Source organism: Alexandromys fortis, unplaced genomic scaffold (assembly GCF_014885135.2).
Source record: "Alexandromys fortis isolate MF-2015 unplaced genomic scaffold, M_Fortis_MF-2015_v1.1 scaffold_72, whole genome shotgun sequence".
Lineage (NCBI taxonomy): Eukaryota > Metazoa > Chordata > Mammalia > Rodentia > Cricetidae > Alexandromys > Alexandromys fortis.
The window spans coordinates 7,117,514-7,144,875 of NW_026067969.1; the positions used below are offsets into that span (position 1 = coordinate 7,117,514).

At 51.8% G+C, this 27,362-nt stretch overlaps 1 protein-coding gene across 3 annotated transcripts in view; it reads left to right on the top strand.

Annotated features, from left to right (window-relative positions):
- The window catches only part of Hmcn2 (hemicentin 2), a 152,281-nt gene that overhangs the window by 24,056 nt on the left and 100,863 nt on the right, over nucleotides 1–27,362 (top strand). For all 3 annotated transcript variants that reach the window (XM_050155359.1, XM_050155357.1, XM_050155358.1), the window contains exons 5-19: nucleotides 4,732–4,903; nucleotides 5,641–5,747; nucleotides 6,454–6,574; nucleotides 8,776–9,039; nucleotides 12,153–12,297; nucleotides 12,708–12,829; nucleotides 14,760–15,032; nucleotides 15,906–16,047; nucleotides 16,352–16,479; nucleotides 16,778–16,891; nucleotides 17,721–17,870; nucleotides 21,372–21,560; nucleotides 22,564–22,659; nucleotides 22,919–23,046; nucleotides 25,779–25,923. In XM_050155359.1, the coding sequence (XP_050011316.1) occupies nucleotides 4,732–4,903; nucleotides 5,641–5,747; nucleotides 6,454–6,574; nucleotides 8,776–9,039; nucleotides 12,153–12,297; nucleotides 12,708–12,829; nucleotides 14,760–15,032; nucleotides 15,906–16,047; nucleotides 16,352–16,479; nucleotides 16,778–16,891; nucleotides 17,721–17,870; nucleotides 21,372–21,560; nucleotides 22,564–22,659; nucleotides 22,919–23,046; nucleotides 25,779–25,923 (2,296 nt within the window). The remainder of the gene's footprint in view (nucleotides 1–4,731; nucleotides 4,904–5,640; nucleotides 5,748–6,453; nucleotides 6,575–8,775; nucleotides 9,040–12,152; nucleotides 12,298–12,707; nucleotides 12,830–14,759; nucleotides 15,033–15,905; nucleotides 16,048–16,351; nucleotides 16,480–16,777; nucleotides 16,892–17,720; nucleotides 17,871–21,371; nucleotides 21,561–22,563; nucleotides 22,660–22,918; nucleotides 23,047–25,778; nucleotides 25,924–27,362) is intronic.

The window sequence follows — 27,362 nt, forward strand, 5'->3', positions numbered from 1 at the left end:
GTTACAGGCATGTACTCATGCTCCCGGCTTCTGTGTGGTTCCCAGAGTCTAACACAGGTTCTCAAACATGCACACCATGCACGATTAGCTACTGAGCCATTGTCCTGAGCCCAACGTGGGCATTTCTTAAAGTCAAGCTTTGGGTAGGACCATGACAGCCTGTGTGTGGCATCATAGGCTTTGCCCAGCCCTCATTCAGCTACAGGTGATGATGATTCAGGAGGGTGACGGGGAACAAGAAGAGACAGAAGAGCTAGATGCTCTATTGTCTTGCCTGGGAATCACCCTGGGATTCCCAGGGGAGCCCTAAGCTTCCCCCACCCCACTCACTGGTCTCCCCTGACACAGCCTGCTCCTCACCTTAGCCTGTTCTGGGGGTTGAGACACATCTCTTGTTCGGCTGCAGCAACTACACCTGACAAATGACCCAGATTCTGCAAGTCCCTGTGACGGGGAGGTGGCTTGCTTTCTGCAACAGTGGGAGGGAGGAAGTGGTTCTGACGGATGGAGTAGGAGGGGCCAGAGAAGAGCTCATCCCCCAACCCTTCTCAGCAGCATTCAGGGGAGTGGAGAGGTTGAGACCTGGGCTGCTGGGGCAAGACGGGGGTTGCAGCAGACCATGGCTCTGTTACCTTCAGGGGACCTTAAGCCCTGTCAGCCCCATACAGTAGGATACTATCCGCTCTCTCCCTTGCACTTGGTAGAGCTGATGGGGTGGTATCCAGGGTGAACAGAGAGTGCTGGGCATGGTCTTGGGCACAGGTGACCATAGCTGAACTCCCCCAGGCTTCTGGGTAGGGATGGAGGTTTCTCCCTTCCCTTACTCCACTGAAGCCCCCTGAAGAATAGGGTACACTCTCAAGAGTGTCCTCAGCAAGGTAGAGCTGGGTAGAGAATCTGGGATACACAACTGTCAAGAGGCAGAGCCTTGGGACTGGGTGGGCGCTCCTGTGACTCCAAGCTGAAGCCTCAGTTTCCCCATCTGTAGCTGTGAGCCCCATTCCTCTTCCTAGCCCCTCAGCTTCTTCAGCTGTCCTGGCTGTTAAGCACCCTGGCAGTGCCTCTGGGATGATTTATCAGCCATGAAGGGCCCAGAAGCAGTCATCTGGCAGAGTGTAACAAGGCCAGATTCTTTCCTTCCTTCTCCATCAGCGCCCAACCTCAGGCCAGCACATGGCTGACTCCCAGGCCCCACCCCACAGACATCTGGAAGCCATCATACTCGCCAAATAAACACTGTGCTTGCTTAATGAAGGCGTTCTGCTCGGAAGGCTCCCCGATTCCGCTCTGGAGCCCTGGGAGCATGACTAGGTCCAGAAGGCCTTGACCCTCTGTCTGGCCCTGCAAGGTGGTCTGCATTTGCTGTGAACACGGGAGTCATACCCCCTCAACCCTAGGCAAGCTGCCTCATGCTGGGGTCATTAGGGTGCTATCCATGTCCCAGGCCTCTTTGTGGCTTGGTAGCCTGAATTGCTGGGTATCTTCTCTCCACCCAGAACATTCTAGAGCAGCTTGCAGTAGCCCTGGCAGAATAGTAGCTGATGCAACTTGTCTGGGCGCTTGCTGCCTGGGACAGCTTTTCTGGGTCACCATCCTCTGCCCCCACCGTGTGACCTGGGGAACAGGCAGTGGGCACGGAGTTGCTCCTTCAACATCTGGCGGTCTCATCCTGACTTCGCCGATCTTTTGGCGCTGTCTTCCTTCCTCCCCCACTTAGACAAGGAACCCTGTGCTAGTCCAGCAGCGGAGACAGGTTGAGCCTTTTCAAGAGACACGTTTCCCAGAACACCAGGCAAAGGCAGGAGAATGAAGCCGCTCCAAATATGGGAAGAAGGGGAAATGCTGAATTCTTATCCTGTGATAACTGAGGTCTCACGGCACATGCTTGAACTCAGTCTCTGTAAAACACACTCATCCCCAAAATCTCAGGCAGATCTGCCAGGTCCCTTCCCTTCTGTGAAGGCTACACAGTAGGCAGAGCAGAATTGCCAGTTAGGGCCAGAAAGGCCTTTGGGTAGCACATCAACCACTATTTTCCAGTCTCAGATCTGTGGCAGACATTGCTAATCAATCACAGAGCCTTTTCTCCTTCAGGCAGCGTTGCAGGAAGGCAATTATAGTCAACTGACACTGGCAGACATCACGCCCAGGTGTGTGATAAACTCATTACATCATTAGCATTTTTAAATGGCTTTCAAGCTAGGTGTGGTGGCTAGGTGAGGTAGGCAAATCTCTGAGAGTTCAAGGTCAACCTGATCTACATAGTAAGTGACTTCCAGGATAGGCAGGGATGTTACACAGAGAAAGCCTGTCTCAAAAACCAACCAACCAACAAATAAATAAACAAAATTTAAAAATAAAATGACTTTTATTTTTTTAAATTGCTATGAATGGCAGGTCATGATGGCACAGGCCTTTAATCCTAGTTCTTGGAGATAAAGGGAGTAGGTCTCTGTGAGTATGGGGCCAACCTGGTCTACACAATAAATTCTAGACCAGCTAGGGCTACCCAGACCCTGTCTCAAAAGTCAAGCAAATGACCTCCCTTAAGTTTCACAGTCACCAGCAATTCAGCGCTTGCTTGCATTTCTCTCTTCCATATCCCTCTGGATTCTGCTGGCTCATGAGACTTTATCCATAAGTAATTTATAGTTAATTATTTTTTATTTTGGATGCTGTGATTGGAACCCAGGGTCTCATGTGTGCTGTGAAATGCTTCTCAGTTGAAGCTTACTGTCATCCCCCCACAGTATCCCATAGCCTAGATTGTTCTGATAGAGTTAATGAACTTTATTACTGTGATCTCATACCAAATCCTTGCTTGATTTCCCCCCGTTTGACTTCAAAATGTCTTTTTTTTTTTAAAAAAAAAAGTCTTTTCTTTTGCATGCATGTGTATGCACATTTGAGGGCACATGTGATGTGCACGTGGCAGGATGAATTGACATCACGTATGTACTTCGCCGCTCTCCACTGTTTATTGATGCAGGGTCTCTCTCTGACCATGCTGAAAATTCCCAGGTTGGGCTAGTCTAGCTAGCCAGCTTGGTCTAGGGATCCAGGTTGGCAGGTGGGCTGCCACGCCCACCAGCTTTTTATCTGGGTGCCTGCCATCTGAACACTGGTCCATACGCTTACATAGTAATTCATCTGCCAGGTCATCTTCCCAGCCCCTCACGATGTTTTCTGAAGAAGCCTTCCTGGCTCTGGTTTTAATTATTGCTGCCTGCCCCTCTTGGTTCTCGTGACTATTACGTCCTCTCGAATCTGGAGCCATCCACGCCTTTTTGTGACACCGGTTGAAGAGGCTCTGTCCCATGTTCCAAATTCTAGTCTTTGTCCCATGGTGTCACCCACATCTCTCCTGGCTGAGTTTGTCCCAAGGCCTGGTAGGCAGTGGTTGGTGTGTGTGGAAGGGTGACTTGGGGTTGGTGTTGCGACTTCTTCCTGATGGATGGCATCAAGAGACAAACAGCTGGTCTTTCTGTAGCCGATGACAAATTGTGTCACTGGTTACAATGGTGGCAGGCAGCCGTGTATGGCGAGGCCATGTCTCCACACCCCACACTGACTTCAGTGCCTGTGGGGTGACACCCTGGCTCTGTGTGGATATTTAGTCTCTATCAATCTTACACCCTTTGCTTTTAACATCCAAAGAAGATCCTTGCCCGAAACAATTATTTCATTAGTAGTTGTAAGATGATGGTTTCCTAATTGCATCATTCCTTCCACATTTAGCAGATGGCATTTTTCCAAAAAGGTCCTTGAGAAGGACACTCTGGCCTCTGAACACCATTCCTGTTGAACACAGAAGTTACATTCAGTGTTTTCCCTTGAACTGGTGTAATACAAGGAAAATTTTTTCAGTGCTGGAGATCAAACCCAGAGCTTCCAGCTCCCTAGGCAAGCGCTCCCCACAGTGACTCCCAGTCACACAGTGCAGATTTTTAGCTTTAGCATATTTGATCGACTAAGGGTTTCCACATCCTGGTTAGATGATCTGCAACCTGTGAGGAGCCTGTAGCTCCAAGAACCACACAGCATGGAGATTCCATACCTAGCTGCCCAGTGTGCACCAGCAGCTTCCTTGTGGGGGCTACAGATGAAAGGCAGAAGCTTGTCCTGCAGAAGCCTGTTTGGCTTTTAGAACCTATTCCCCATGCAGGGATGCCTCTCCCAGCTTTGATGCAGGAGGAGGAGCTTGGTCCTGCCTTGATGAGATGCCTTAGTTTGTTGACTCCCATGGGAGGAGGAGTGGCAGGGAGGGGGGGAAGAGGAGGGAGGGGAAACTGAAGTTGATTTGTAAAATAAATGAAAAATTTTACTAGAAGGAGAAAAAGAAAAAAGAGGAGGAGGAGGAGGAGAAGAAGTGGAAGAAGAAGAAGAAGAAGAAGAAGAAGAAGAAGAAGAAGAAGAAGAAGAAGAAGAAGAAGAAGAAGAAGAAGAAGAAGAAGAAGTAGTCTGTGCCTGCACCTCTCAGCTCTGAGTTAATTGTGTCAACATACAGGCTTCATTTGGAGCCATGGATGCCAAGAGGGGAGAAGAGCCGATCAGGACTAGTGTAGGACAGTGGCGGTCTGTGGTCTTGGACACTGAACAGATTGTTACCCCCAAATCCACAAGGAGTGTGTGGATTCTGCATATAGCAGAAGCTGGTCAGAGCTGTATCAGGTGACCAGACATGTCAAAGCCTGGGCACACCCCCTAGTTCAACTTCTGTACCTTTCTCAGGTGCTAAAGTGGGTGGAGTCAGCGATCCAGGCCTCCAAAGTACACCTGCTGTCTGCAGACCATGAGGAGGAAGGGGAGCACACGTGGAGAATCCCTTTTGACCCCAGCCTGAAGGAGGTCACCATCTCACTGAGCGGGCCAGGGCCTGAGATCGAAGTCCGGGATCCACTGGGTATGTGCTCTTTGGATCTAAGACTGAGCTGGAAGCCCAGGATGAGATGAAAAGAGGCCACGGGAGGAGGGGGTTGGAGAAATGGCTCAGTCAATAAAGTGTCTGCTCACAAACATGAGGACCTGAGTCTGGATACTCAGCACCCATGTTAAAATTGTGTGTGGCAGCCATACCAGTTACTTCAGCACTGAGGGGTGGAGACGAGGGGTCCCTGAGCTCTCTGGTCAGCCAATGGTTGAGCTCCAAGTGTAGCTAGACACTCTGTCCCAGAAAAGGAAAATGAGCCAGTGAGATGATTCAGTGGGTAAAGGTGCTGCCAGTCCTGAAGACCTGAATTCCATCCCTGGCTCCCACTTGGTGAGCGGAAGAAACTGACATATGTACATGTGCAATGCATACATGCACTCACATGCATACACACCCCACAGATACATACCGCACATACACCTGTACCCTACAAAGAGGCAATGGTGGCAAGGGGCTCATACTCAAGGATACAGAAATTAGGGAAGAGTGAGGGGACGCCAAGTGGAGCAGAGAGGTGTCCCTGCAGATGAAGAAGCTGGAAGGCTGGTGGCAACTGACCAATGAGGACTTACAACAATGACAATCTTCTTGTCAGTCCCAAGGACACTTGAGGCTGGTGTTGGTGGGCTGTGGGGTCCTGGAGACAAGGTGGGGAACCTGGGAACCCTGGGAAAAGAGAGAAGACTGAGTGGCACCTGATGCTTCCACAGGAAGGGTCCTGCAGACAGATGAAGGTCTCAACGTACTCCTCAACATTCCGGACTCGGCCAAGGTCGTAGCCTTTAAGCCTGAGCACCCTGGGCTGTGGGCCATCAAGGTAGGGACACGCCAACGGGGGAATTTCAGGCAGAGAGCCTGGGATGTGTGGGCAGTGGTGTGGGTCTAGCAATAGGAGTGAGTGCAGGGGCAAAAGCCAAGGAACAACCTGATTTTCAATTGTGAGGGCATGGAGTGCTTTGGGATGACATTCAGAAAGGCCAAGAAAGAAACTGGCGCATGACTAAGACTCCTGTCCTGGGTAGGGAGGGTAAATGGAGCAAGGGTGACTTTGGGAGATACAACTAAGAGAGACAGAGCTGACAGGAGACTGTTGTATCTGGAAGATGCTGGAAGTCAGGCAAGAGACAGGCATGACCTGTTGGAGGAGCAGGAGCTCCTGATGATTGACTAGACTATGGGGTGCGGGGCATTGTAGTGGCGGCTGCAGGTGAAGACTGTGCTGACCACCTGATGCTCCAGATTTGCCTGTCTCTGAGACAAGAGCCTCCAGGGAAGGTGTGGTAGGAGGGTAGACAAGCAGGAGAACAGGCAGGGCCTGCAGGAGTTAGGAGAGAGCAGAAAGAGAAGCCTCCAGAAGGAGAGTGGGTCAACCGGACTTCTGTGTCTTTGGAGGGCAGGCACCTTGCCCATGTGTTTACAAAGGTTAAAAAGCTATAGCTACAGGCGTGGGCTTTACCAGCCGTGGCCAGTGGCATCTGAGGCCTGATGCTCTGGTGACATGGGTTGGTGGGGACCTGCTCTAGGTGTACAGCAGTGGCCGCCACTCAGTGAGAATATCAGGCATAAGCAACATCAACTTCCGAGCCGGCTTCTCCATGCAGCCCTCTCTGGACCTCAACCACACCATCGAATGGCCTTTACAAGGTACCTGCCCTGAGCTCTGAGGAAGGTGATGGCTTTGGGAGGTGGTGGGAGGATCAAGGCAGGCTAACTGTGAGCCATGGTGACTGCGGAATGGGTCCTGCTGGGCTATTGTTCCAGACCACAGGGTGACAAACCAACTCTGAGCCAGCTTCCTCTCCATCAACCCAGGAGGTGACATTTACCTCCCCAGCATCCTTCCAGCCACCAAAGTGGTCCTGAAGATTCCTTTTGTTGTTGAGTCACTACTTCTCCTGCCTTCTTATTTTCCTGTGTGTATATGTGTTCAAGTATGTTTGGGTACATGTGTGTATGAAGGTCAGAGGATTTCCTCTAGGATCACTCCTCAGGCACAGGCCACCAATTGTTTTTGTTTCATTTTAAAATTTCTTGTGTATGGGTGTTTTGCCTGCATATATGTGCACCATGTGTATGCAGTGCCCACAGAACCCAAAAGAAGGCACCGGTTTCTCTGGAACTGAAGTTACAGGCAGTTATGAGCTGCTATGTGGGTGCTGAGAATTAAACCTGGGTCCTCTGGAAGAGCAGCCAGAACTCTTAAATTCTGAGTCCCCTCTCTAGTCCCCAACCATCAATTATTTTTTAAAGATTTATTTATTATGTATACAACATTCTGCCTCCATGTGTGCCTGCATGCCAGAAGAGGGTACCAGATCTCATTATAGATGGCTCATTATATATAGCAACCATGTGGTTGTTGGGAATTGAACTCAGGACCTCTGGAAGAGCAGCCAGTGTTCTTAACCTCTGAGCCATCTCTCAAGCCCCAATAAATTATTTTTTGAAATGGGTCTTTCACTGCCTTGGGTTCATCAAGTAGGCTAGTTTAGCTGTCCCTTGGGCACTAGGATTGTGTGTACCACTATATAGCTCTACCTCCCCAGCACTAGAATTGTGTGCACCACTATGCCCAGTGGCCTCTGGGTGTTGAACTCAGGCGCTCATGGTGGTAAGGTGAACATTTTACCTTTTCTCTTCCTTTTTCTTCGGTGACATCTTGTCTGCACCCTGCTAATTCAGAGAAGGGACTGGTGCCAGTGAGCTGCTGGCTTATCAAAAGTGTCTTAGTGATCATATGGAGGAGGCAAAATTGGAGGTGGTGGTCCCTCACTGGTGTGTGATGAGCCTGGGGCTTCATTTGGTATTTACTTTGTAGAAAGAAATCAAGGGAAGTGGAGAAACTGAAGTCCTTCCCACAAGCTAGCTGAGAAAGGACACTCTAAGCAAGACCCAGTGGCTCAGGCTTATAATCCAGCTACCCAAGATCCAAGGTCAGGAGGATTGCAAACTCAAGGCTTGCTGGGTAACTTGGCAGGACCATGACTTAAGATAAAAAGTAAAGAAGTGGGCCAGAGAGATGGCTCAATGGATAAAGGCCTCACAACCCGAGTTTAGTCTCTGGAAGCTACCCTGTGGAAGGAGAGAACCAACCCCCACAGGTTGTTCTCTGACCACGTGTGCTGTAGTGTGTATGTGTGCATGCATGTTTGACTTGCCCCGGAATTCACTTGTAGAGTCTTCTGTGCCATATGCAGACTCCATGTTTCTTTCTTTAAAAGCCATTTTAACTGTGTGAAAAGGAGGAGACACATATAAAGTTAAATAAAAATAAGGTTAGGAATATAGCTTAGTGGTGAAAGGCTTGCAATGTGCCTGCAAAGGCTTTGGATTAATCACCAGGACTTCAAGGAGGATGTGTAGGATGAAGAAGAGGGTGGAGAAAGAAACTGGAAATGTTAATGAGTGCTTGGCCTTAGGCTCTATGATGGGAATATTAGAACTTGGGGAGTCTGTGGCTAACTGAATATTAGATGCCTGGACTAGGGCAAGCAGCTACCACATGCCATGAGCTGACTAGAGGAAACCATGCCTACACACCAGTGATTGACCGGGAGGGGAAGAGGCCTGACCCAAACTCCCAAATAAACTAAGGAAATGGTGAAAGCTCAGTCCAGGTCTATGCTTCCGGGTTTAGAAGCAGGGGATACAGCTAATGCAGGCAGAGTGGAGAGGCAGCGGTTGTTTCAGGACCACGGACAGCGTCACAGGGCTCGTCCTTCCTTACCCCACCTACAGCCTTAGCTGGCACAGGGAGGATGCAGAGTGGGTGAAGGAGGACCAAGAAGGCTGGGTCCGGCTCACAGTCCCAGAGCCCAGTGCTCATTCCCTCTCTCTCTTTGCAGGCGTACCCATCTCCCTGGTGATCAACTCTACGGGCCTGCAGGCACCTGGTCACCTTGAATCTGTGGAACTCTCACACAGCTCAGGGAAGTCTCTCCTCACTCTGCCCACACAGTTTCTCTCCAATGGCTCCACCCACCAGTTGTGGGCTGGGCCACCCTTCCAAGTACCAAAGGAGCGCTTTTATCTCAAGGTGAAGGGCCAAGACCATGAGGGAAATCCCCTCCTCCGTGTCTCTGGAGTTTCCTACAGTGGGGTGGCCCCAGGTGAGTGCCCTGTCTTCCTGGAAGCATTTCCTGGCTAGATTAGTTTGGCAAAGCTTCTGTGGCCAGCTATGCCCTGTTAGGTGTCATGATGAATCCCGACATGACCCAGACATCACCTTCAGCTTGAAGATTTAGAACAAAGCCATCCATACACCTACTCACTCACCTTCCTGCCCATCTGCCCGCCCACGCACACACCTACCCATCCATCCACCCGCTTAGCAATCTTCCCATCTATATATTCATCATCAGATCACTCATCCATGTAGTCACATCTGTTTACCTATCCATCCACCCATCCATCCATCTACCCATCTATTTATCTATCCACATGTATTTATCCCAGTGTCCATCTGCCCACCTTGCCACATCCAACCAACAGCATCCACTGATTTACCCACCTGTCATTTAGCTCCTTATCTATCCGTCATTTTATCCACCCACCCACCCGTCGTTTAACCCTTTCATCCTCCTCTCATCCATATAGTCATCCATCCATCCATCCACCCACCCATCATCCATCCAACCATCCATCCATCCATCCATCCATCCATCCATCCATCCATCCATTATTTATTTGTTCCGAGGCCCCCAAAGCAAAGTGCAAGCCATGGTGCAGGGAAGTGTGGGCCCAGCATTTGCCAAGACTGGCCCATTGCCCACTGGTAGCAGTCCTGATGTGTATGGCATGTCCCACTTAAAAGTGGACAGAGGGACTGCCCTTCACTGAGCACTCCCACAGGGAAGTTCTAGGGGGTCATAGGAGACAGAGTTGTCCCAAGGACTCCAGCATCCGGTGTGCACAGAGCTATACAGGGGTGCCTGAGACCACACTCAGCAGCTGCTGATGCCACTATGTTGCTATACTGGCTCCCATATATATGGCTTTTTCTGGTCCCTGTGCCGCAAAGGTAGAGAGCTCCTAGGGCAGGAGAAAGTCTTCGATTTCCCAGCTTCACCTCTGCTCCTGGCAGGGACACCTGGCTTCCTGGGCCACCTGACCTCATTGCCAGACCCTGTTGCCCTCCTTAGGCCCACTGTCTCCCTTCCCCTGGAAGTGACATGCATTCCACACTTCTTTGTGGGGTGGTCCCCCATCCCTTTCCAATAAGGGTGCAGGGAGGACAGGAAGGAAGGCAAGAGGGCAGGCAGGAGGGAGGGCAGGAGGGAGGGCAGGAGGGAGGGCAGGAAAGCAGGCCAGCTCTAGAAGCTGTGCATAATGTCCACCAAGGGCAATTCTTGAAGACCTCTGGCTGAGACACCTCCTCTTCTTTCCTAACTCTTGCCTTAGGGCATCTTGGCCTCTGCACCACAATGCTATTCCTGAGCCTCTGTGATTTGCCTTTACAGTCTGAGGGGGAGCTTTCTACAGAGATTTCATCACGGGAGACTTGTCTCCTCTGTCCCCTCAGATAGAACCAGGGACCTGAGATGCAGCTGTGGGCTTTGTCTCCATTGCCCACGCCAATGGGAACAGGCAGGGTTGGACCAGGATAGTTTTTGCCTCCCTACTTTTCAGAGCAGAGGAGGCTAGTATTTGTCTCAGAGCAGGTTGGCTCTGGGTTTGAAGGTGTGTGGTAGGTCTCAGGTGCCTGGGCCCTTTCTGCTCAAAAGAGGGGTAACCAAGCTGTCTGGAAGAGAATTCCAGATTGCGGGGGTGAGTAGCGGCTGCACATGCAGCTGAGGACGTGGCTGGAAGCCTGACACCCCTCTCCCTGGGGATGTGGCAGACAGCCCAGGGCATGATGTCACCCGCCATGCTCCCCGCCCCCAGCCTGGCCTCTGAGGCCGTCTGGTGCATTGTCTCAGCCCTGGAGCATCTTACTGGGCTCCTGTCCCCTCTGGCTGGGGTGCAAAGAAGGCAGCGCATGGACTGAGCCCTTGCCAGCACTGTGGGCTGCAGCTGACCCTGCTGGGGACTTTCTCAGAGGCCTCCTAAAAACAACACAGGGGAAGAGATTGTTGATCCCCAGATGAGGGTCAGGTGAGGAGGCCAGTAGTGTCCAACAGAGGTCCCTAAGGGCTCATCACAAGTTGTAAGAATTTCCTTGAAGTTTTTTGCTTTATCTCAAAAATGCCGCGAATGTCACATCTCCAGCCGTCTTCCCACTGGGCTTGTTTTTCACTGGACAAATACGGATGAACTGGAGCCTCTAAAGAAGAGCCCATTGCATAGCCCTACCCACACAGTGGGTAGTGTCTGACCTCAGAGCTGGTCCCAGGCAGGTCTCTTTGCTAACTGGCTTCCTCAGAAGCCATGGTGAGGTTGTTCCCACTGACAGTTGTTGCCAGTTCCTTATAACAGGGCCATCATCACCCCCATTTTATGGTATCTTATTGATGATACCAAGTAGAGTCCATCTTGAAACTAATTTGGTTTACAATCTCTTAACCTTTGCTCAAAACTTTAAAAACATTTTCTTAGCATGTATTTATTAGTACTATGTATTACTGGGTTTTTTGATGTCATTTCATATACCCATGATGTGGTTTGGTCACGCCAGCATCCCCATCTCTCTCCCTCTCCCCACTTCCACCGGCCCCTCCCGACTACTTCCTATTTGGCTTCAGGTCTCTTTTGGACAACTTGATGAGTTTTCCTGGGGTTGCTTATGGGAACATGAGTGAGGGTTTGTTTATAAGGACATGGGCATTTTACCAATGTCTACACACCGAAGAAAACGGTTCCTTTTCATCCACTGACCATTAACTGTGTGTAAGTCCTCACAGAGGAGAGGGGTCCCCTGAGGCCTTCTCCACTCCAGGATAGGATGCTGACAGGCCCAGTCTAGTGCAGATCTAGTGTGTGTGTGAGTGCAATGGTTGTGTCATGCCTGGAGTCAGCTTTGCACATCCTCTTCCCCACTTCCCCTGTCTCTTCTTTTCTCTGATGGTCCCTGAACTTTGGAGGGCCCACTCCCATTTTAGAGAGGTTGAAACTGAGGTTCAGAGAGGTAAGTGACCTGCCTTGCGTGCCACTGAATGGAACCGCTCACTGTTTCTGGACTAGCCTCTGCCTCCTGTTTATTCCTAAGGGCCTCTGTGTGGCTAAGGTACTGGGGACAGGCTCTGTAATGGCACAGCAGGGCTCTAAACCTTGTGCTTGCCTACAGGTGTGCCGCTGGTCAGCATGGCCCCCAGGATCCACGGTTACCTACAGCAGCCCCTGCTGGTGTCCTGTTCTGTGTATAGCACCCTCCCCTTCCGTCTGCAGCTGCAGCGAGATGGAGTGAGGCTGGGCGAGGAGCGGCACTTTCAGTGAGTGACTGATGGCCAGCAATTGTCCATGGCCCCGGGGCTCCTGTGCCCTAGACAGATCTCAAAGAGTGGGCAACAGGAGAGAGACCTGGGCTCAGTTTGATTGTCGTCCTGGCCAGCCTTGCTGGGGATGGGGAGAGTGGGTCCCGTCATGAGTGAGCCCAGAAGTTGGGGTCAGGAGTAGAGGGACCCCTTAAACCCTTTCCTTAGGGTGAGAGTCCAGAGTTGAGAGAAGCCAAGGCATGAGTTCAGCTCACACGCCCTGCTGTGGAATTTTCCTAAATCTTACTGAGCTTCAGTGAGGATTTGGGCTTCCCTCTGTGCAAGATTTGGGGGCCTGGGCTCACCCCACTTAGGCTGGGAGGTTCTGGGTAGGGTCTGAGTGACCACACTGCCTGCTGCTTTTGCAGGGGATCAGGGAACAGCAGCTGGGAGATCCCGCGGGCATCCAAGGCTGAGGAAGGCATGTACCAGTGCATAGCGGTCAGCAGAGCCGGGACAGGACAAGCCAATGCCCAGATTGTCATCACAGGTCTACCCTTTCTCTGTATTCACCGCGCTCCTTCCCTTCCGCTGGGGTTTCCTTCCGGTCACTCTCCGTCTCTGGGACAGAGTACTAGCCTGCTGGCACCTGGGGCCAGTCTCTCTCTCAAAGCATGCCAATCCATGTTATCACCTACACACTGACCCCCACCTGGGCCTTGTAGGTGTCCGTTGCCCGGCTTGATGTCAGTCATCTTCCTGGTGTTCTTTCAGGGTGACTGACTTCCTGCCATGATGTCACCACTGAGCTCTAGAACGCTGGGGATACCATAGACAGTCCCAGAATGAGATTGTATTTCCTTGTTAGAGACTTAAATTATCCTCTAGCGAAGAAAGGAAATACAATTTAATGGCCCCTGGCAGAAAGATGGGAAAACATAAACCAGGAGATCAAAGCCATCTGCAGTCCCCTCAGTCTAGCATTTGATGAACTCCTCTTTGTGTGTGGCATATGTGTGTTTGCTCAGGGACACCGTCCTGTGTGCACGTGTGCAGGGGTTGGAGGTCCTCCCTCTATTGAGCCCCGCCATCTCTTATGGGACCTAGGAAAGACTGCAAATTTCAGTGAGGCTGGTGGGGTGCAGTGAGCCCCAGGGATCTCCCTGTCTCCTCCCCTTGTGCTGGGGTTACAGACGTGTGCTACTATGCTTGGATTTTAATGGTGATCTAAACCTGGGGCCTAATTTTTGGACAGCAAGCATTTTTCCTAGGGAGCCATCTCCCCAGCTGCCCTAAGGAACATCTTCTCAGACATTCTGGGGGGAGTGAGACTATGGGAGATTTCAACAACCTGATTCCGCATACTGACAGCGAGTCAGTCTGAGCCCCTGAGGGGAGAGCCAACTTTTTATAAATGGCGAGTAGGGGAGAGGACGCTTCTGCTGTGTGCTGATATCTGGCCACACTAACCTTCCTGCAAAGCCACATTAAACTAAGTTATAACCACCTTGACATTTCAATACATATCCCTAAAAGCATGGCCTCACCCTGCTAAACTGAGTTCCCCTGGCCAGGGACGGATACAATGGAAGCTGAGGTAGGAGGGTTGCTACATGTTTCAGCTCAACCTGGGCTACATGAGTTCCAGATCCATCAGGGGCCACAGAGGAAGACATAGTCTCAGAATACACATACACACATACACACACACACACACACACACACACACACACACACACACACTATGAATATTTTGATACTGCTTAATTTTATCTATAGTTCAGCTTCCTTGTTTGTCTCCAAATGTCACTTTTAAGCATTTTAAATAACATTGTATCTTTTTTCTTTTATGATTGAGACAGAGTCTCATTAGGTAGCCCTGGCTATGGTGGAACTGGCCGTGTGTGAAACAGACTGGTCTTAAATTCACAGCAATCCTGCCCCTGCTTCCCAAGCGTGGGGGTCACAAGCCCCCACGTGCACACTGGGACACTTTCTCGTCTCTTGTAGGTGCATGTGGCCTGTTGGTCCTGCTCTTCTAGTAGGTGGTCTCTGATCTTGTCACTTTGGTGCTTTGTGTTCCCGAGAACAGACTTAGTGGCGTTTCTTTCTGGCCTTGTCTGTCTCGGGCTGCTCGTAGGCCACGCTGCTGAAGGACAGAGATGTTCCCACAGTTTCCCCGTCTCCTGGCCGGTTTCTTCCTGGCGGAGATGTTTGGCTGGGAGGGTGTGAAGATCTGAGAAGGGCTGTTGGATGCACATTGGCTGGGGCTCGTGAGCACGTCCATGCTGTGGAGAGCTCCAGGGTTTGATAGCACCCTAGGGAGAGTGTGACGGGGGACACGCAATCTCCCCGGGGGCCAGAATCCCCGAATGGAGAGCAGATGCAGGCTGCTCTGCTGGCTGACGTGTCCTGAGTCACAGGGGACAGCTGTTCCCTACCCCAGTCCCTCAATACCTCCTATCCCTCTGTCCTTGCAGACCCTCCACCGCAGCTGGTCCCTGGACCTAATGTGACTGTGTCCCCAGGGGAGACCGCCATCCTGTCCTGCCAAGTACTAGGTGATGCTCCTTACAACCTGACATGGGTCCGGGACTGGCGAGCCTTGCCAGTCACAGCAGGCCGAGTCACACAGCTGCATGACCTGTCTCTGGAAGTCAGCAACGTCGTCCCCAGCGATGGTGGGCAGTACCAGTGTGTGGCCAGCAATGCCAATGGGGTCACAAAGGCATCCACCTGGCTCCTGGTGCGAGGTGAGACTCCTCCCACTCTTGCTGGTCCCCTAGCACAGCATTCTACCTCATGTTCTCTGGGGACACCATAAGCTCCCCCCTCTGCTTTCCCTCGGAACTTTGGAGAGTCTGTCTCCATCTAGCTAAGTTATGTTCACTATTGGAGGTTAAACATACTAGGGCTGGGGCAGGGTGAGGGCTCAGAGGTCAGATGTGCTTGGGCATAGCTGGGGGATACTGCCTGGATGATGGTAGAGGAGGCAGAGGAAAGGGCATCTGTATAGGAGTTTCAGGATGAGGTGTGGCTTCAACCTCCTCAAGTCCTCCTCCCTGGAGTGCCAGTTCACCAATCGTAAAAGACCCAGCAACTCAGCAAGTGCTCTTTATTGAGCCAGCAACTTCTATTGGTACTGGGAGTGTGTTAAGAGGACCTGTCTAGGCTCTACAAGACTGAGATTGATTAGTTTTGTCTTCCTTGGCACAGAAGTGGGTGCATTTGCCTTTTTAGAGGATTTGGGTTGAGCCTCACTGGGTCTGTAGACCGAGAGTGACCAATTAAAGGAACCTAGTTTTGGAGTCAGTTTTAGGGCAGGCCATGGGGTTCACCTCATGGTCACAGAGATATACATACTGTCCCAAGCTCTGGCACCTGCTGGATGCCCAAGAATTCCAGGGGTGCCGGCTCAAAGCAACTATCCAGAGCAAGAGTTTCAGACTGGGAGGCCCTAGCGGGTACCGGGTTAGTGCCAAGCCTCCCCACCTCCAGGGGTGCCACCTGGGAACTCTGCCTCTGGAACCTGTGTTTCCTCTCCACTGCACCCCTACCGTGGCTGAGGGTCAGTCAGAGCTGGCGTGGGGAGCCCAGGCTGGTCAGAGGACTCTTCTCATCTACAGAGGCCCCTCAAGTCAGCATCAATGCCAGGTCCCAGCATGTCTCCCAGGGTGTGGAGATGAGGGTCAGTTGCTCGGCATCAGGGTATCCCACACCCCATATCTCCTGGAGCCGTGAGGGCCTCGCCCTGCCAGAGGACAGCAGGTGAGTGGGTGGCAGGAGAACTCAGAGCCTGGCAGTAGCTGGACAGGGTGTTGGGAGGGAATCTCAGCTGGGAGGGGTGTGGCATCTGCCTGACATCTTTCAAGGGCCTATTGAGTGCAGTGTGGCCTGGGTAGTCAGGTGTTCAGACCTTGAAGAAGAGCCCTGTGGGTTAAAAATGACTGACCCAGAGAAACCTGGCAGAGTCTGAGTGCCATTGACTCTCATTGATACTAGTGATATTAATTTGATATTAATATGGCTATGGAGCCACCATATGTCATGTGTTTTTCTGGCACAACCCCAGAATCCACGTGGATGCCCAAGGAACGCTCATCATTCAGGGAGTAGCCCCAGAGGATGCTGGAAACTACAGCTGCCAGGCTGCTAATGAAGTCGGCACAGATGAGGAAACAATCACCCTCTACTACACAGGTACTTACTTGGGCCGTCCTATCGCAGGACACACTGCTTTCTCCCTGCTCAAGGACCCCCAGTGTCTGTGATATGCCAGGCTCCATGGGTGTAGTTGTGAGTCCACGGCTCCGTACATGGGACTTAAAGTCTGGTGGGGAGACACAAAACACCCATGCAAGGGATTGGTAGTCCAGGTAGTTGGGCCAAGGAAACAAACATGGGTGCCAGGGGTGTGGGGGGCAGGTGGAGGGGGGAAGCTAGGGAAGATCTGGCCTCAGAGCAGCCATCCCCATGTTTCCTCCTCTGGACAGCACAGACCCACCCTCTGTTTCTGCGGTCAACGCCGTGGTTCTCACAGCCGTCGGGGAAGAGGCTGTGCTACAGTGCGTGGCGTCTGGGGTCCCCCCACCCCGAATCATCTGGTATCGAGGTATGTTTGATGGGGAGAAGCCCAAGAAGTGTCTACCAGAGTCCTGGATTTACAGTTTCCAGAAAGGTCACCGGTAGGCAGGGACTTCAAACGAGGAAGTTGTGGTGGTGATGGAGGGAAGGTTTGTTTCAGGAGAGCCAGCTGGTTCCAGCACTCCCTACCCTGTACACCTCATAGCCCAGCAGTGCCCAGTCACACTGAGTTGTCAAATGTCTTTCCTCTACAGGACCCTAAGCCTCAGTCTCTTTATCTGGATACGGGTAGTGTGAGGATTGAGCATATGCACACGAGTGTGCATGCGTGTTTAGAGCAAGCCTGGGCTAATACCTAGCTGAGCTTGATTGATGGATGGGGCTTCCCACGCCTGGCAGGGAAGTGCTGTGAGGTGTACTTTTAATTTAACGGAAGAAGAGTGTCAAGATGTGGGGACAGGAGAAACGTGGGCCATAGACACCCAGTAGAAATGTCAGGAAGGCAGGCATGAGAGAGGTGTCTTCACACAGGCACCTCCTGCCTTTTCCTGTGCCCTAAAAGGAGATCCCAGCCTCAGTGGGACCTGGGTTGAGAAGTGTGAGGCCTTAAGGAGGTCTGGATGTGGAGACCTTGTGGGAAGAGCTTGCCATGTCAGAGTCTGTACGAATCCCAGCCCTGCCCAACAAAAAAGACTCTGCCCCAGCCTGCCTTAGGACCAGCCCAGGAGCTGTGACTCTGGGGAAAGCCACCTCCAAGCACCCAGTCATGACCTGTGCTGACATAGGAGCCTTGGATCAGGAAACCTGAGACCCAGCAACCCAGGGCCCTGGCCAATGCCTTTCCATCTTTGGTTTAGGGGGTCTGGAAGTGATTTTGGCTCCTGAAGGCTCCAAGTCTGGGACACTGCGGATCCCTGCAGCTCAGGAGAGAGATGCTGGCCTCTACACCTGCAGAGCTGTTAATGAGCTGGGTGATGCCTCTGCTGAAATACAGCTGGTGGTTGGACGTGAGTGTGCACTTGGTGCTATCCACCCCTAACTCCCCCTCCCTCGCCTGCCTCTAGCCAGGAAGCTGATATCTGTAGCCCAGACCACCACTTTGGAGAGCCAGAGGGAGCTGGGGCAGGTGTGAGTTCTTGCTGGGTCGCAAAGCTTTGTGGCGATGGCTAAATCATGAGAGTTTTACTTTTAGAAAAGGTCTCTGATATCCCAGGCTGGTGCGGAAGTCCTCAAGGCAAGCCAACTGAGGTTGTAAGTAGAAGACAATCATAGCTACTACCTGTTAGGGGTCACCCCAGCCTGGGGAACTCCCTGGCTGTGTCCCGGGGGCTTAGGGAGAGGTTGTAGAAAGAACCTTCATACTTAGGCTGTCACCACCGTGGCTGGCCTTCAGCAGCATGAGATAGACAAAGAGCCTTCTTAGTCCAATAATAACAACAAGAGCTGTCCCGCCTGTGGTATTTGGCCGTCCGAGCACGCTCCAGGTTCACACTCATATAACCTTGGCAACCCTTGGAGGTGTGAGGTCATCAGTGTCTCCTTTATACCTGGGGAAATGAGACACAATGAAGGCACATTGCTTGCCCAAGGCCTTGCAGCCAGGCACGACAGAGTTGAGTGCTGAATGTAGCTCTGAGCACTTGACCCTGGTGCTCAGGGTCAGTATTGGTCAGAGACCAGCAGGGTGAGTGTGAGCATCCTTCCTCTCTATGAGCTCCAAGCTCCTCCTCCTCCTTGGCGAGACGCTTCTGAGATACGCATGCATGAGAGGAAGGAGGTTCACAACATGAAACGCCGACATTGTCTTGGCTGGAAGGTTCTAGAAGAATACCTGTGGCACTGCCGTGGGCATTAGCCTTGGCTCCATATCTGATTGCTTTCAGCAGACCCTTATACTTTGGGGTCTAGGCTGAGGTTCTCTATTCCTTTGACAATATGCTGTAAACCTTGGAACCATCTCCCCAGTTCTGAGGGAGGAGGCAATGTGGACATGGACCGGGGTCGGGGCAGGGCAGAGGTGAATATCAGGCAGCTGTGGGTCTTGGGCAAGCCAGCCCGGCAGTGAGAGTGGGAAACCACATTTCCTGCCCATCCGGGCAGCAGCTGTGGTGCAGTGGCCCTGGCCAAGCTGGCGGACTCTGGGAGCAGGTGGGCGCTATGCCTGCTTCCTACTATGACTCAGGGAATGGGCTTCTTGGAGCATGTAGGACATGGGAAGGAAAGTGGCCTGCCCGTTTTTCCAGCCGGAAACTGCAGTGGTACAGTAAACTGTAGCCCCCCGACAATTTCTTACCAGAGGAATCTGGGTGCTAGGCCAGTGCTCCACCACGGAGTCACCTCCCTGGAAGGCATGGCGCTTTTCAGTTAAGAGTCCTGGACCACTTGTTTGGCTAAGTGGCTTGCCCCTGAGAGTCCCACTTTGGCCTCTCTATGGCAGGATGATTGTAATAGGGTCTTGCTATGGGGTGCCGTGTCAGACTAGAGATTACGCCCTTGACTCATGCTTTCATGGCCAGCTAAATCAACACGTTTGCATGGCTGTCTCCTATGCCCAGACCTGTCAGGCTGACGTGGGCTCTAGAAGGCGGACGGCTCCCCAGAGGGCTAGTGTGTCCCTTTGTGTCAGAGTCCCATTCCCAAGTTTTGTGTTTTGAACTGGGCTGTTCACAGCACTTGCTGTTCGTTGTTTGAGACTGGATCTCATGTGGTCCAGGCTGACCTCAAACTCACAATGTAGCTGAGGATGACCTTGAGTTTCTCTATCGCTGGCCAGGGCCAGGGTGGGCTATCTTCAGGGAATCAAAATAAAAGCTCACACAGATTTGCAGAAATATCACAGAAACTACACTAATGGCAAAGCAATAGAAGTAACCAGAAAATCCCACAAGAGAGTTAGTTTGAGGCTTCCTTTCATGGGGTTCAAGAGAAGAAGCTTGGCTACTAAGCGGGAGAGTGTAGTTCTGTTTTGATTGACAGATTAGGTCATATAATTATTTTTCTAATGTGTGTATCCCTTCCCATAATGCATCTGATTTTAATAATATGCATGTCCAGTTATGAGCAGGCAGGTCTAGGGTGAGCTAGGAATAGTACAGAGGAATCAAAGAGCTGAGGTGGGAGTAGGGGGACAATGGCTCTGGACCTGGGGCCTGCTCGGAGGAGCTTGAGATTGGTCCCCACAATGGTCAGCACTGCAGAGCAGGTTTCAGGGGACCCAGACCAGGGGCTGCACAGGGGAGGGGGGAGCTCCATCTCTGGGAACCAGGGCTCTCAGCTAGGTTCTGCACTTGGGTGGCCACAAAGCCAGTGAGGAAGGACCCTGTCTGAAGCTGGCTCACAGTCTCGAGTCTTATGGTAATCTTCCAAGTTATGTAAGTGTTTCCCTTTAATGTCCCTAATCCCAAAGCATGGAAGGAAATTTAATGTTTTCTGAACTGGCAGTTGTCTGGAGAGACGGGAGAAGAAAGAGGAGGCCGCTTTCCCCCAACTCTAGATTCGCTCCGTTATTGGAAACCCAGACCTCCCGGGCAGGTGGCTTTGGGACATGGGAGAGTACCAGGGATGCTGGGCTGTCTGGGTGGGTCCTATCTGGGTCCTCCTGGAGGACAGGAGGTGAAGTTTCTATTGAGTGGAAGAGGGGTAGCTCGATTCTTCCTCCCCTCCTGGTGAAGGCAGCAACGTACTTACAGAAAAGGCCTACCCCATCAGCTTCCTGGGAGAATAGAGTCTGGGGTGCCTGAAGTGAGGATTAGGGAGCTCCCCACCCTTTGTGCTCTGTTCAGGTTTCTGTGGCTTGTATGATGGGCAATCCTTGCATGGGCCTGTGAGCCTGTGGGCCTGTAGACCTATGGGCCTTATTAACACACATTCGCCAGCCAGCGTCCTACTTGGGGCCATCAAATACAAGGTCATATGTTTTACGTGCTCACTCCCAACAATTCCTGGTGCAGGGCAATGTGGAGATCCAGGGAGACCTGAGGGTGAGCTTTGGGGTGACTTGAAACAGGCAGGGCCATGGACATGATGGGTTTGGACTTCGGGTTAAGCATGTCACAGGCAAACACAGGCCAGCTCTACCCACTAAGGGTTCAGGAGGAGATGAGGCAGATAGGGGAGTCTGGGAGGAAGTCATGTCCCCAACCCCTTCTGTGAGCCTGGCCACATTGCTGTCATATTCAGGATCCTGTGGCCATAAAGCTCCTTGCAGGTGGCAGGTTCCTTAGGAGGAACTGCAGCTGGGAATGCAATGTTTTCGCTGCATGGTGTCATAGAGCAGCCCCCCCCCCAAGGCTCCCATGGAGAGTAAGCACAAGATGCAGCGAGGGCCACCACCTTTCCATAACTGTCTCTCTAGAGGTGGGCAGGGCTAACCTCAGGAGCTGTGCAGAGGAGGGCCCTTAAGTTCGTGGGTGAGCCTGGAAGATGTTCCTAGAGATGAAACAGAGTAATGGACAATTCTCTGGGTCCCAGCTCAATGGGGCTCCTCACAGACTAAACTCTTCCCACAGATGCACCCAGATTGACAGATCCTCCCCAGAATGTCACTGTGGAGCTGGGCAAGAGTGTCTTCCTCACCTGCCGGGCCACAGGCCGCCCACCCCCCATTGTCACCTGGCGGCGTGGAGATGGCCAGGCCCTGGAGCCTGGGAGGGGCAGCAGAACTGGGCAACGGGACTCAGGAGTCTTGGTCTTTCAAAGTAAGAGAAGGGTGCTGAGATGGGCTGGACTGAGTGGCAGGGGTAAGGAGGGCTGGGGTGGGCTGGACTGAGTGGCAGGGGTAAGGAGGGCTGGGGTGGGCTGGGCTGGGTGGCAGGGGTAAGGAGGGCTGGGGTGGGCTGGACTGGGTGGCAGGGGTGAGGAGGGCTGGGGTGGGTTGGACTGGGTGGCAGGGATGAGGAGGGCTGGGCTGGGTGGCAGGGGTAAAGAGGGCTGGGTTGACCTGGATGGCAAGGGTGAGGAGTGCTGGGCTGGGCTGGGTGGCAGGGGTGAGGAGGGCTGGGATGGGCTGGGCGGCAGGGGTGAGGAGGGCAGGACCCTGATCCCAGCACAGCTGTATTGTTCTCTTCTATGGCTGTGATATAACATCACGATCAAGGTAAATTACAGAAGAAAGGGTTTCTCTTGGGACTTGCAGTTCCAGAGGGTTAAGAGTCTGTCATCATCATGGCGGAGAGCTCGGGAGCAGACAGGCAGGCATGGTGCCAGAATAGCAGCTGAGTTCATGTCTTGATCCACAAAGAGGAAATAAAAGAGGCGTTCTGGAAATGGTGCAAGTCTTTGGAACCCTCAAAGCCTGTTCCCAGCGACACCCCTCCAACAAGGCCACACCCTCTAGTACTTCCTAAATAGTTCCTCCAACCGGGGCCAAGCATTCAAACACACGGGCCTATGAGGGCCATGGGCAGGTTGATGCTGGCTCCTATGGGCTGGCGGTTCTGGGGAGTCATCCCATTGTGAGCTGGGCACCATCCTCAGTAGCGACCAGCTGTCCCTCACTGTCATGTGAGGAGCACACGTGAGCAGCTAGCTCAGCCACATATCCATCGCTGTCCCTATTTCACAGATGAGTGAGTTGAGGTCCAGCATCCTCCTTCTTTCCGCTGGTGCCCGGGTCCTGCCTTGCATGTATTCAGGGCCTGGCTGTGTACCTGCAGTGGTAGTCTGTGGGCTCCCAATGGCTGTCCTCATTCTTCCCCTCAGGAGTAGCCCCCGAAGACCAAGCCTTGTATGTGTGTGAAGCTCGCAATGTGTTTGGAAAGGCCCAGGCTGAGGCCCAGCTGGTGGTCACTGGACATGGTCTGTGGGTGAATCTGGAAGCTGTGGGAAGTGGGAGGCAGGTGCTCTAGCCAAGCCCAGAAGGGCTCCTTGTAGCCACCACATTGGACCAATGCATCTCCAGAATTGTACCCCTGCTACTTGGGCGGTCTCTCAGGGTACACACCTCACCTAACGAACCTCTCTAGTCTGGATGTAGTCGCGGGCTTCATAGGGAAGAACCGAGGGGTGGCTCTGTGTCTCTCAGGCCTGAGTGACTGACATTCTCCCTGTCTCACAGCCCCCCCACAGATCGCCAGCAGTGCCTCCATCATCCGTGTCCTGGAGGGACAGCCTGTGTCCCTGACCTGTGTCATCCTGGCTGGGAGGCCCCTCCCTGAAAGACGTTGGCTCAAGGCAGGCCGGCCTGTGAGTGTTGGGCTTCCTTGTGGGCTGTGGGCAGTGGACAGAGAGAGGAACGTCACTGCCACGCCTCAGCCTTGGCCTCTCAGCTACCCCATTTTAGAATGTTCTCTTCCTCCTTTCTCTCTGTCCTGTCTCCCCCCAGAATCACCTGTGGCCTGCATAACTGGCAACTGTAGCCGTCTAATGTCCTTCCATCTGTCTACTTGATGCCCAGTGAGAGAGGATGGGGTCTGAGGAGAGAGGATGGGGTCTGAGGAGAGAGGATGGGGTCTGAGGAGAGAGGATGAGGGTCTGAGGAGAGAGGATGGGGTCTGAGGAGAGAGGATGAGGGTCTGAGGAGAGAGGATGGGGTCTGAGGAGAGAGGATGGGGTCTGTGGAGAGAGGATGGGGTCTGAGGAGAGAGGAGCTGCTGTTATGTTTCCAGGGAAGAACTGTGTCCTGTGGTCTAGCTCATAGCAGAACATCTCTTCAGTTCATGGCACAGGACTGTCTAGACTGTCACCCTGCTCCTTGTGCCTTTGCTCAATCTTCCCTCTGTTCACTCTCGTAACCCCTGTGCCTTTGAGACTATAAATTATTCTCCTCACTTCATGTTCATCTACAGCACTTTGGGGAGACAGCTGGCTTGTTCTTCCTATTCCCCAAGCCTTGCTTCTGGCCTGACCCAGCCACCAGGCTCCAGGAATAGCTCCAGTGACATTGGGTTCCTGCCAGGACCACCTGCCACCTGTAGGCTCCAGCATTTCTAAGCCTCTGGCTACTCCACCCCCTCATCTCCCTATCCCATCCTTACTATGTCCTCTCTCGGGTTGTTCCCACCAGGCTAGACAACCACGCGTCTGTGTGCTCGCCCATGCTGTTCCTGCCAACCAAACGCCTTTCCAGTCACAATTCTTATTCTTCTTTTTCCGTGCTGGGCTAATGGCAGAGCATGTGGCACTAAGTCCCTCCTGACTATGGCTCTCATCTTCTATCCCCATCACACCTTGATGGGGAGAAGGATCTGTCATTTCCCCATTTACAGATAGAGAAACTGAGGCTTAGAGAAGTTAAGCCACATGCTAAAAATCAAATAGCTAGTAGGTGGTCAAGCTAGGCTTGGACCCTGATGCCTACACTTAAAAACCTCAGAGGCAGGAGCATATGTGGCCCAAGGTCAGTTTTGTTCTAAATAAAGTTTTATTGAAACACAGCCCCCTCACAATTAGTCTGTTTGCATCAAATTGGGCAGTTGAGTCAGAGGTCAGATAATCTAAAATAGTCTACCTCGGATGCTTGACACAAACTTTGCCAGTCCCATTCAAGTCCCAGGTAGAGCATCACCCCCTCTCATGCCTTCGCTGCCCAACTTGAGATGGTCTCCCGTGGTGCCCTCTAGTGTGGATGTACTTCAGAGACTCTTCAGGAGTTTGTTGTTTGTCCTGGCCTCAACTCTACCATGGAGTCACAGCCTCTGAGGACAACGGTCACACCACTCTTAGGTCTATTTTAAAATCTCCCTAGGATGCTCAGTGTGCAGCAAGTTTGTGAGCCACGCTAGAGGGACATGGAAGATTTCTTCTGCTAACTTTAACTTGAAACCACAATGTTTAGTACTGGCTTCCTTGTCCTGACGGCCCTGTGCAGAGAACACTGGCATGATCTGCCTGTCCATCTGCCTACATGCATTCCTTCCTTCCTTCCTTCCTTCCTTCCTTCCTTCCTTCCTTCCTTCCTTCCTTCCTTCCTTCTTTCCTTCCTTCCTCCCTCCCTCCCTCCCTCCCTCCCTTCCTTCCCCTGCTGTCTCTGAGCATCTTAGGATGCAGCTCTGAGCATCCTAAGGCACGTAGAGTGCACCCTAAAGGCACATGGACTCAACCTAAGCATTCTTTAGCCTCACTACCTGCTCTGCAGACTGTACAGTTAAATATGGTTGTGGAGTTGCAGGGTAGTCTCTGAACACTGAAGTCTCAAGAACAGACTGCCAGGTGTGTGGGACGAGATGGGCCTCTGTACACTCAGGGCGGGGAGCACTGTGTGAAACCCCTGCTCAATTGCCCTGTGCGGAGAGACCCCTTTGGGCTCACTCAGTTTGTGATCTAGACGGCCTAGGGGCTCAGTTGGAAGTATGGGGGTATAGAATGTACAGTTGGGATCAGGGATAGTGACTGGGAAAGTTCAAAGGGGTCAAATCTAGAAAGATCTAGAAAAGCCTGGAAAGATCTAGAACTCAGCAGGATTTAACAACTGGACATCTCCTGCCCCCATCCACTCTGTTCTGGTAGATCTCCTGGGGAAGGCCCCCAAAGCTGTAAAGCTCTCTGCATATCTGCATGGCTGTGCTCTCTGCTTGTATCTTCTCTCCCTGGGGCCTTGGTGGCATGGGAGGGCTGCCACTGCCCCTCAGCCCAAGATCTCTGCCCCAACTCCACATTCTTCTTACTAACTCTCACGGGACAGCTTTCGTTAGACGAGTAGCCCTGGACCACCTACCTTCCTGACTGGCTGGCTGAGGGAGCGGTGGAACCATAGAAGTGGGGTCCCCCTTGCCCTGCTGATCTCAGGAGATGGCGAGTCTCAGAGAAGGGGGGGCTGGGAAGCCACACTTGACCCCAGCTGGCTCTTCTACCAGTCCCTGGTCTCCTGGTCCAGTGTACCCCACAGGCCTGGGTGGCATAGATGCTCCTGGGGGTGGCTTCTACCCACTTGAGTGCCAATCTCTCTTTCCAAACTCCTGTCTCCCTGTCCTCACCAGCTCCCTCCAGGAAGCCGCCATGTTATCCGTGCTGATGGCAGCCTCCACCTTGACCGGGCCCTGCAAGAGGATGCTGGGAAATACAGCTGTGTGGCCACCAATGTGGCAGGCTCTGAGCACCGAGACGTGGAGCTGGTGGTCCAGGGTGAGTCCTGGACCCCAAGATGGTGGCAATGGGCTGAGGGGAGGCACTTGAGGCAATTTGAACACTTTTGTTTGGAAAATTTGTGAAAATACCATGTCTTCACTGAAGGGAGATTAGGGTTGACATATTCCTGTGCCATCGATAGGTAAAACACCATATACTTTTTATATGCATTTGTGTTCCCTGTCTGCAGCTATCCCTCAGTATCCATAGTGAAATGGTTTCAAAATGCCCTGTGCTAATAATTATAAATCTGGCCATGGTCAAGTCCTGCCCTTGAATGAATGGTATCTGAGCCAGGCATGTGGCTCAGGTGGCAGAGAGCTCATCTGGCATGCCCAAGGCCCTGGGTTCCATCCCCAGCACCACAGAAAGATGGTGTGGTGGCCCACACCTGTAATCCTAGCTCCTGGAAGATGGAGGCAGGAGGGTCGGGGCCCAAAATCACACTCAGCTACATAGTAAGTTAGAGGTTGGCCTGGGCTACATGAAACCCTGGTTAGGATTTGCATAGGAACTGCACACATTCTTGATAGACTCTAGATGCCTACAGACTTTTTTTTAATGTTTTAAATTGTATTTATTGAGCTATATATTTTTCTACACTACCTCTCCTCTCCTCTCCCCTTCTACCCTCTCCCATGGTCCCCATGCTCCCTATTTACTCAGGAGATCTTGTCTTTTTCTACTTCCCTTGTAGATTAGATCTATGTAAGTCTCTCTTAGGGTCTGCATTGTTGTCTAAGTTCTCTGGGATTGTGGTTTGTAGGCTGGTTTTCTTTGCTTTATGTTTAAAAACCACTTATGAGTGAGTAAATGTAATAATTGTCTTTCTGGGTCTGGGATACCTCACTCAATATGATGTTTTCTAGATCCATCCATTTTTCCACAAACTTCAAGATGCTGTTATTTTTTCTGCTGTGTAGTACTCCATTGTGTAAATGTACCACATCTCCCTTATCCATTCTTTGGTTGAGGGGTATTTAGGTTGTTTCCAGGTTCTGGCTATGACAAACAATGATGCTATGAGCATAGTTGAGTACATGTGGTATTGCTAGATTTTGATTGTTTCCTAATTAGGTTGTTTCCTAATTTTTTTGAGAAATCGCCGTATCAATACCTAAAGTGACCGTACCAGTTTGCATTCCCACCAGCAATGCAGAAATGTTCCCTTTACCCCACAACCTCTCCAGCATAAGCTGTCTTCAATGTTTTTGAGCTTGGTCATTCTTACAGGTGTAAGATGGAATCTCAGGGTTGTTTTGATTTGCATTTCTCTGAAGGCTAAGAATGTTGAACATTTTCTTAAGTGTCTTTCAGCCATTTTAGATTCTTTTGTTGAGAGTTACTATTTAGGTCTGTATCTCATTTTTTATTGGATTATTTGTTCTTTTGATGACCAATTTCTTGAGTTTTTTGTATATTTTGGAGATCAGATC